The sequence below is a fragment of the Helianthus annuus genome, chromosome 4 (genome assembly GCF_002127325.2).
Source record: "Helianthus annuus cultivar XRQ/B chromosome 4, HanXRQr2.0-SUNRISE, whole genome shotgun sequence".
Classification (NCBI taxonomy): Eukaryota; Viridiplantae; Streptophyta; class Magnoliopsida; order Asterales; family Asteraceae; genus Helianthus; species Helianthus annuus.
The window spans coordinates 78899518-78909072 of NC_035436.2; the positions used below are offsets into that span (position 1 = coordinate 78899518).

Sequence of the window (9555 nt, forward strand, 5' to 3'; positions counted from 1 at the left end):
CCCCAAACATCAAATATCCTCTAAATCAAAACGTTTATTTGAAATGCAGTTTGGTTGTCGGTAAGGTTTCGCTCAATGTAATGGACAAAATCCTTAAGTGAGGATATTGTCCATTTCATTGAGTAAAATCTTATTGACTTTATCCTCAACTTCCATCCAATTTATAACGCCAAAACATACAAAAATATTATTGAGATTTGTTGTCAATAAAGTTTAGCTGTATAGGGTGGACAACATTGTCAGACATCTTTCTTAACTGAAGAATAACAATGTTGTCCATCTCATACAGTAAAACATTATTGGTTTTAGCATGATCAAATTTAGAGGTTTAAGGTACTTTTATTTAGTGGCGTTCTTTTTCTCGGTAAAACGCCAAAAAGTTAAAAAATCAAACATCGTTCCTTTGAAATTCAAGATTATTAGCTGAAGTGTGTAACTGAATAACATTTTGCTGCATGAGATGGACAAATCTTCAAGAAAAAAATGCTGGTGTCAGACTTTGTGCTTCCAAACGGCGACAAAAAAACTACTTCAAAAACAAAAAACAAAAAAAACAAAATGAATCATACGAAAGTCGAAAACAGCCAGTTAAGATGATTTAAAAAAGAAGAAAGAGATTGGTGACAGTGAAGATTTGGAAGATCAATTTTTTTTTTAATTTTTATTTTCAGTTGATTGTTATATGATAATAACGCCATATATAATAAAAACATCACACAGCCAAAATGCTTGTCAAAACGCCATCATGCCATAAAACGCCTCAAAAACTACAAAACTATAATAAAATTACTTTGGACATGTATTATAAAAAACCCAAAAAATAAAAAATTAAATAAAATAAAATAAAAAGAAAAACAAAACTTGAAAAGGTAACTAGAAACAGTAACTACAAAACAGTAAAACTGAAGAGACGGAAAATTTATTATATTAGAGTCTAAAACGCCAATCTTGAAAGATGAGAGGTGTTACAGACTTCAGAGATAAAGATTATCAAAAACAGTAATTACAAACAGTAACTGAAACGACGAATACTTTATTATAATAATGCACCGTCTAACCTACGCGCCAAAAGACATCCTATAAAATGATATCTCTTAGCAACTTCCATTTTGATCAAAAAAAAAAAAAAAAAAAGCCAATACTACTAATTACCACTCACTATAAAACGCCAAACAAAAAAATCAAAGTTGTCTAATATGCTTTCTTGGATATTCAGTATTGTTTTTCGTGAAGTTTCACTGAATGTATTGTTAGCTGAGGGGAGTAACTCAGTAAGATTTTGCTGCATGAGATGGACAAATCTTCAAGAAAAAGATACTGATGATAGTCATATGTCATTTTGTGTTCTTTGTTCTTGAAGAAGACTTTGATGAGGAGTAGATATCAATGACACTGAAGAGTGGGATGATTATAAGATGAAGATCAAGTTGAAGAACAAAGCGAAAAACCCATCCACACGTCATAGATCTATGTCCCCCAAATATCCACAAAAGCCACTTCAAACAGACGAGCAGCCAAAATAATCAAACCGATGGGTTTTTTTAAGTTTTACATAAAACGCCATATATTTGGTGACAGTTCTTGTAGTATTAAAGAAGAGTGAGACTAATGACAGTGAAGATTGTGAAGAGAGATCCGGTTAGGATTTTTAATTTATTTTTTTCGCTTGTATTTTTTTCTTCACTGTGGCTGTAATATAATTTTCCGATTGTAAAACGCCAAGATACCACAAACACCAAAATGTATATAAAACATAATAGAACAATGGGCCATCTTGTCTAAAACGCCTTGAAAAACGCCATTCAGAGAGATATTCTGACCCCTTGGGGTCCCAATCGCATACGATTTGAAAAACGCCATAAACGCCGTAAACGCCAAAATGTTAATACAATGAAACCATTAAAACACCATATAATTATTGAATTTGGTTAACGTCAAAAAATCTTAAACCCCAAAAATAAATCAATATTGCGAAAAGCGGAATTGGAAAAGCGGAAGATAAAATGACAAAAAAGCCCATACGCCCTAATTATATCGTGTGCCACGTGTTGGGCAAGGATGCATTCTCACCGTTCTCACACTTTTGGGCGTTTTCTCCTGATCCCGACACTATATATATATCTATATCTATATATATATATATATATAGAATTGCGCTAAAATAAGAACCACCTCGAGTTGTAAGAACCGTGAGAACTTTTTGATCTGGGGCGAGGTGGACCAAATTTTTTTTATAAACGTAGATGTACGTATTATAAACACATTTGTAAAAAAAATTCAAAAAAAAAAAAATGTCGTGTGTGTAGTTTTGAGCACCACAAGTTTGTGTTTACGGGTACCGTAAATTTTCGGTAAGATTTACGGTACCTGTAAACACAAACTTGTGGTGCTCAAAACTACACAAACGACATTTTTTTTGAACTTTTTTTACAAATGTGTTTATAATACACGCATCTACGTTTATGAAAAAAAAAAATTTGGTCCACCTCGCCCCGTACGGTGTAGTTCTCACGGTTCTTACAACTCGAGGTGGTTCTCATTTTAGCGGTCCCCTATGTGTGTGTGTGTGTGTATATATATATAGGATTAGGTTCAAGAGTGAACAACTTTTTGAGAGTGAACTGAGTGAACTAGTCTTGGCCATTGATCATTTTTTTTTCAATTAATAGGGTAAGATTCACATTAACCAAGTATGTTTAATTAAAATCCCTTAATTTTCTCATCTCTTAACTCTTTGTTTCTCTCTCTCATTTTTAATTATTTCTCCATCATTTCTTTATCCATAGATTTTGTTTTAATTTTAACTTGAATATTGTTTTTCTTTTATTATCCGTATATATTGATATCATAATATATTGTTCTTAACTTTTTATAATTTTCAATGAATATTGAAAAATTTCTCTGAGATTGAAATTGTAATTATTTTTGGGCTTTAACTTTTTTTTTGAATATGTGATGAAGTTATTTATTTTTGCATACATGTGATATATTTTGTTTTCATTAATTTCATAATTTTTATATGAATCTACTCGTGTGCATGCATAATATACTATATGTTGTTAATATACACATATATGTAACCATTTTTTAATATAATACACAGATGTATAAAAGACTGTACACATGTGTATAAACTAACAGTTGTGTTGTGTATCTTGTATAAACTGATAGTTAGCGAGACTGTACACATGTGTATAAACTAACAGTTGTGTAACTTGTATAAATTGATAGTTAGCGAGACTATACACATGTGTATAAAATAACATATGTGTATCTTGTATAAAATGATACTAGCGAGACTGTACACATGTGTATACACTAACAGTTGTGTATCTTGTATATACGAAAACTATCGAGATTTTAGGGATTTTTAGATTTTTTGTGTCTTTTATAAATTGCATTTATTAAACAATGCAAAAAACCTAAGCTAAATGCTAAAAACTAAACCCCCAAAAAAACCTAAAAAAATCTAAAAAACACACAATTTTTTTAAATATTTTTACTTAAATATCGCTACTTTTAGTAGCCAATTTTTTCTTAATAACGAAATATAGCAAAATTTAAGTAATAATATTAAAAAAAACATTTGTGTGTTTTTTAGCTATTTTTGGTTGTGTTCACATTGGTTCTCACGGTTCTCGCAATAAAGGTGGTCCTAACGGATCCTTCTTCTATATATATATATATATAAAATGTTTAACACATGTGTGATACATGGGTTAAATAATGTAAACTATAGAATTGATAAGTCTCTAAATATTGTTTTTGTAAATGCGAACTAAAAACGAACACATTATGAAACCATATTGATGACGTGAGCACTCGGAAATCCCATTCAACAAAACAAAGGTTAATAACAATCACAAATAAGCAACAAAGAATTATAAACTTAAACTGAAAATAAGAAGCTGAAAGTCGGAAGCTGGAAGCTCACGACGAGAAGCTGGTACATCAATAGCTGGTGACAGAAATCTATACTTACTGTACAACATTGGAACTTGAACCCAACAGGTTAAATAAATTAGACTTCTTCCTAAAACACATAAAGGTGTCCTCGAGACACACTAACCTGGATTTTACCCAAAGTGGCAAGGTTAACCCTGCAAGCAACGTCAAGGGAATATAAGCATACCAAGACTAGAAGGTATAAGTTGGCACAAGGCTCCCTTAGGCAGAGCAATCTGTCTATAAAAGGGGAGTCTTGTTCAGCCCAAAGTAAGTTCACTTCTCTCATTCTTACTCTAAACTCGTATCCTATCATTTCGCTAAGACTCTTTAGAACAATCCACTGATCCTCACGCTGGAGTTCAAACGCGGGAGGCCACCTCTCGCGTAAAGACTAACGGTGTTCTTAGATTGCAAATTCCGACTAAGGAGCTATCTTTTGGAGTTGATCCTGGACCTTCCCCCTGCCATACTCTTGTTGCTTTAACAAGTGGCACCCACCATGGGGCTGCGCTACTTAGAACAGTATTTTCCGGTAGTCCAGCCCTGTTCCTAAGTTATCACCTCTTTTATGGCCGGAAAGGATCATCATCCGAAGGAAGTTTCGAGCAGTTCCTTGCCCCCGTCTAGCCCTCCGGCTACTCCCGGAGTAGGCAGCTGCTCCACCAACACGGACAGACTTCAGGTCACACCGGCAACACAAGATGCACAACACTTTCAGACACCTCCCTTTACACGGGCTGTTCCATCTTCACCGAGTAAAGTACTCTTCCCGGTTGAAACCATGGAATAAACCCGAAGGGAGTGAGGAGCAACTTTATAAAGTTGAGGGAGCTCTTGAACGGGTATGTTTGAGAGGAACGAACCATAGGAGTTAGGGTACATTTATCTTATGATGAACCGGAAGTTACACTCTCCGCTATGCCTCCTCTGTTGTGCACCACCACATCTCTAAGTATTAGCCGAGCAATACCTAATCCTGACCCAAATCCATATCTCATGCCTGATGGATCACTCTGGACAGGGAGCTATCACACTAGTTCCCCACTTCTTCTTCTTCTTCTTCCAAGAATCGTAAAATACACAAGTGTATTTTCATCATTAACTCTTGGCCATTGTTTTACACTTGTGTATACACTTGTGTACTCATAATCAAGAGTTAGGATTAGTTCATTAGTGTTCACAATCAAGGGGGTTGTTTACTAATGAACCTAACCCTATATATAAATAGGGATGAGTTAAAATGAAAACCACTCCTAGTTGCAAAAACAGTGAGAGTCACTTTTCCACCATTGATTTTTTGAGATGGATGGTTGAGATTAAAACTGATTAAAACCAATATTAAATTCTTTTTGTCTTATTATGTTTTTAGTATTTTATTGTCATAAGGGTAATTTGGTCATTTTTCTATTTTTTGACTTATTTGTTATTAATATTTTAATACTTTACAAAATCTGATTTTTTGATTTAAAAAAGTGTTTTTGTCTTATCTGGTTATTAATATTTAACAAATCAGATTTTTTTTATAAAAAAAAAACTTTTTATAGATTTTTTTACAAAAGCATATTTTTTACGACAAACACTTTTTTTTACGACAATTTTTTATGGGTTTAAACTTTTTACATAAAAACAATTTTTTACGGGTATACAAATCAGAATTTTTACAAAAAAAAAAAACCAATTTTTTACGGGTTTAAATTTTTTTTGCAACCCGGTTTTAAAACATTTTTACGAACCGGTTTAAACTTTTTTTACTACCTGGTTTTAAAACATTTTTTACGGGTTTAATTTTTTTTACGGTTTTAAACGTTTTTACAAAAAACATATTTTTTTACAAAAAAAAAACAATTTTTTTTACAAAAAAAAAACAATTTTTTTTAGATTTTTTTACAATTTTTTTACAGGTTTAAACTTTTTTACAAAAAACAAAAAAAAATACGCCAAACAAAAATAAATTTACAAAAACTTCTTTACAATTTTTTTTTACAAAAAACAAAAAAAAAATTACGCCAAACATCTTTTTACGCCCCGACCCCGATTTCGGGTTTACGAAATTTGAGAATCTTAACAAACGAACTCACCCAAAAATAACGACTCAGTAGGTGTCTCAGATAAGTTGAATTTATCATCATGGATTGAAAATAAAAATATAAAAACCAACAACAAAAATCAAAACCATGTGTGGATCTTGAAAAAAACGGGGTTTGGCTCAAAGTTTACAATAATCATGGCTGCAAAGTGGGGTTGCAGGTTCAAAAACCTACCCTCCACCATCCTTGCCACGCCATGGTAATCAATTGTCGGAAAACTTGTTTCGAACTATCACTGCCAATAAAAAAATGTATGGATCTCAACACAGACAAACACAAACCAACTGATGTATGAATCTCAACAGAACCAAACACAAAACCAATTGATGATATAAGAAATCGGCACAAAAGATCAAACAAAGTTTCCCATTCTTCAGACTCGCCCTGTAATTCCATCTTTCCACCTTCAAAGTTTCAAATCCAACAAAAACCATTAAAAAAAGAAAAAAAAAACAAATCTTTTATTAAAAACACCCATGTGAGATTTGTACCAAAACCAGGAAACATCTCACATCGGCATTTTCACAAACACCTTCACTACAACAAATTTACCAATACAAAAAAAAAAAAAAAAAAAAAACCAAACTTTCCAAATAATCAACAAGAATTACAAGCATTAGTTTCCCCCAATCTGGAGTAAATCGAAAAGGGTCAACAAAACAACTTACAACACGAAACAAGAGCTTCATATGGAAGAACAACAAAACCCCATCGGAACCACCATTACCCCCACCTCTACCTCACCAAACCCCAACGCTGCCGCCAAACCCCAACACCACCACCACCAACACCGTCACCCCCACCTCCGCCACACACCATCACAACCAGTCATAAAAACCACCACCACCGGTAAGTGAGTAAGAGAGAGATAGAGAGAGATCTGGTTTTCGATAGATGAGAGAGAGATAGAAAAGAGATCTGTTTGGAAATCTCTGACTTTAATGGAAAAGGAGACGGTGAGTTCATCAACTCCAGGACGGCTGCGAGTTCATACGGGTCGGCACCCCCTGTTTGGCAACCTGTTTCAAATATGATTTTTTGAAGATGGTGGTGGTGAACGAGTTGCGAGAGAGAGATGAGATGAGGGGTTACAATTTTGGGGTGTGTGAAGTGATGAAAAGTCTGAAGCCTTTAAAGACAGACAGAGACAGAGAGAGATTTGACATTTTGAGTCGATTACCAAAATAACATTTAAGTTTTAAAATAATAGTGTACAAGTGTCAAAATCTGATTAGTGGAGAGTGGTTCTCACGATTTTCACAACTGAGGATGGTTTTCATTTGAACCGATCCCTATATATATATTTGAAATATTTGTGATATTTTCTTGAAGTTTAATCGAAATAAATGTAAAAAAGGTTATGTTATCAAGTCAAAAGAGATTCCCAATACACAAGAATACAATCATAATTCATTTTCATATAAAGTCAATAAGTTGACCATCTTTGAAACATTCCTTTTCTCCCTCTTGCTCTACACTACATATAGGTTCTAGCTTATTCCCCTTCTTCCCCATTTTTCATTATTCGAGCCTCTCAATCTTTCTAATCTCTCTCTCCCAAAACCAAGATGTTGGGAAAGATGGGCTCGGTCAAGAAACTAGCCAAGAAAGTTAAAGTGAAAGTTATTAGTGGCACCGAACCATCGCATCATGAGCACTTGCTTAAAGACCAAGAAGAAGCGTGTTCAACCCCAACCGGCTTTCTTGCACTTTACATAGGCGAAGAGAGGCGTCGTTTCGTGGTTCCAACAGGCTACTTGTCACACCCTTTGTTTAAGATGTTGTTGGACAAGGCCTCAGACGAGTTTGGGTTCGAGCAGAAGCATGGCCTTGTGGTTCCATGTAGTGTCACCGCGTTCCAAGAGGTGTTAAGTGTGGTCGAATGCTGCAATGGCAAATTCGATATTAGTCATTTAGTTGATGAGATTATTTAGCGTAAACAAGTGTGTTAAAAAGAGAGAAGTTGTGTTTCTAGCAACTCCCTTTTTAGGTTTTGAAGATTTCTCATCAATATGATCTTTTTGGTATAAAAACTTCTCTTTGATAGAATTTTAACTTTTTTTTAATTATTTTAAACACACTATATTAACGTATCTCATTTGATGATCAACACCCTAACCTCCTTTCACTATTCGAAGTAGCGTAACTGGTTCAGATGATGTTATCTTCTTTCGTGATCGAATACCTAGAAATTCTCTTTCGTGTTTGAATAACTTGTTAACATAATTCTTATAATTTGAAGATAACACTCCTGATAATGTTCTTGGCACCACCCCATAAAACAAATTCTTCATAATTTTTGTTTTTTAAATTAGTTTTCCGTCTTGCTATCAAGTTGGTTTACCTACTCCTATTTCCTTTAATTATTGCTACACCATTTGTCTACTTTGATTGATTGCACAAGTGGGATTAAGTTTAATGAGCTCTTAGCATATGCTAAGTGATGATTATTAGTTGACTCTTCCTATAGTTTTTTCTTTGAAAGGATGATGCGTGTTTCCATTCAGAGGTGTTTCTCATAATTCACGTACCTTGTTCGAGCTCGAAAACCTAATACCAGGTGGGCTAAATTCTAAACCATAAAAAATAATTTGTAAATAAGCCTATATTGGAATTGGTATGTGTTTACTATTTAAAAATAATAACATACACACACACACACACACATATATATGTAGGAAATGGGTCACATGTTTATTAATAAAACTAATAAAAATTGAAGATACTCTCTTTAAACATTTGGGAAATTGTAGCACATGAACCGTGTACAAATTCAAACGAAAATAAATATGAACTGCAACATATTTAATAAAACAATCGATTCAAACCAATATCTTCAAAAGATAAAGTCTTCAATTTGATCTTTAACCGCGTCTATTTGTATGGTTCGTTGTGTTTTCAGTCCGTTGTGTAGGATTCAACGAGGTCTTGAACCATGTCTTCATGTACAATAATTTCCTACAAAAAGAACAAACAAATGTTGACGAATTTGGTTGAGGCACGTGTTCAAACACGCTTCCCTTAAAACAGATTTCGCGCCTCTACTAAAGATGACGCGTCTGTCTCCCAGGGTACAACAGCCGAAGCAGTCTGTACTGCCGGACATGGCTCACGGGCCTAAGGTTACATCCGGTAATTGTAGTGTTAGAACTTGTGGAAAAGTATGATACAAAAGTGATGAAATCGTATAGAGAAAATATATTTCTCTAAGTACCCATCACATGGGTCTCCAAGTATTTCTTCTTTCCAAGAACTCTCCATATATTCATGTATATTTCTTGTATCCCTTCTCTTGTATTTTTCTAGCATTTTTCTCTATCTCAAAATGAGGCACAAAGCCTACTATTTTTACAAGAGATGTGGGTTATGAAAAGTTTCTCTTAAATGGTGATTTATTAGAGACATAAAACTCTAGTAAAGTTTCACTTAATTAGGTATTTAATTAGAGAAATAAAAACTCTAATAAAAACTAATCAAGTGACATAAAAACTCTACTCAAGAGTTTGTCACCATGAAGAGT

General features: G+C 33.8%; 1 protein-coding gene and 1 long non-coding RNA gene across 2 annotated transcripts; one reads left to right on the top strand and one right to left on the bottom strand.

The window, feature by feature from the left end:
- Positions 1–3834: 3834 nt before the first annotated feature.
- Positions 3835–7157, bottom strand: LOC110936138. The gene is made up of 2 exons (XR_002589745.2): positions 6704–7157; positions 3835–6439 (listed from the first exon to the last, which is right to left on the bottom strand). It is a non-coding gene; the product is annotated as an uncharacterized LOC110936138 (long non-coding RNA).
- A 376-nt stretch (positions 7158–7533) lies between these two features.
- Positions 7534–8111, top strand: LOC110934547 (auxin-induced protein 15A). Its single transcript, XM_022177518.2, has one exon. It carries the CDS (start codon positions 7604–7606, stop codon positions 7967–7969), a length of 366 nt encoding a protein of 121 aa, XP_022033210.1. The 5' UTR covers positions 7534–7603; the 3' UTR covers positions 7970–8111.
- Positions 8112–9555: the final 1444 nt, after the last annotated feature.

Excerpts from the sequence above, each read along its gene's own strand:
- LOC110934547 (XM_022177518.2), top strand. The coding sequence starts at position 7,604 with ATGTTGGGAAAGATGGGCTCGGTCAAGAAACTAGCCAAGAAAGTTAAA.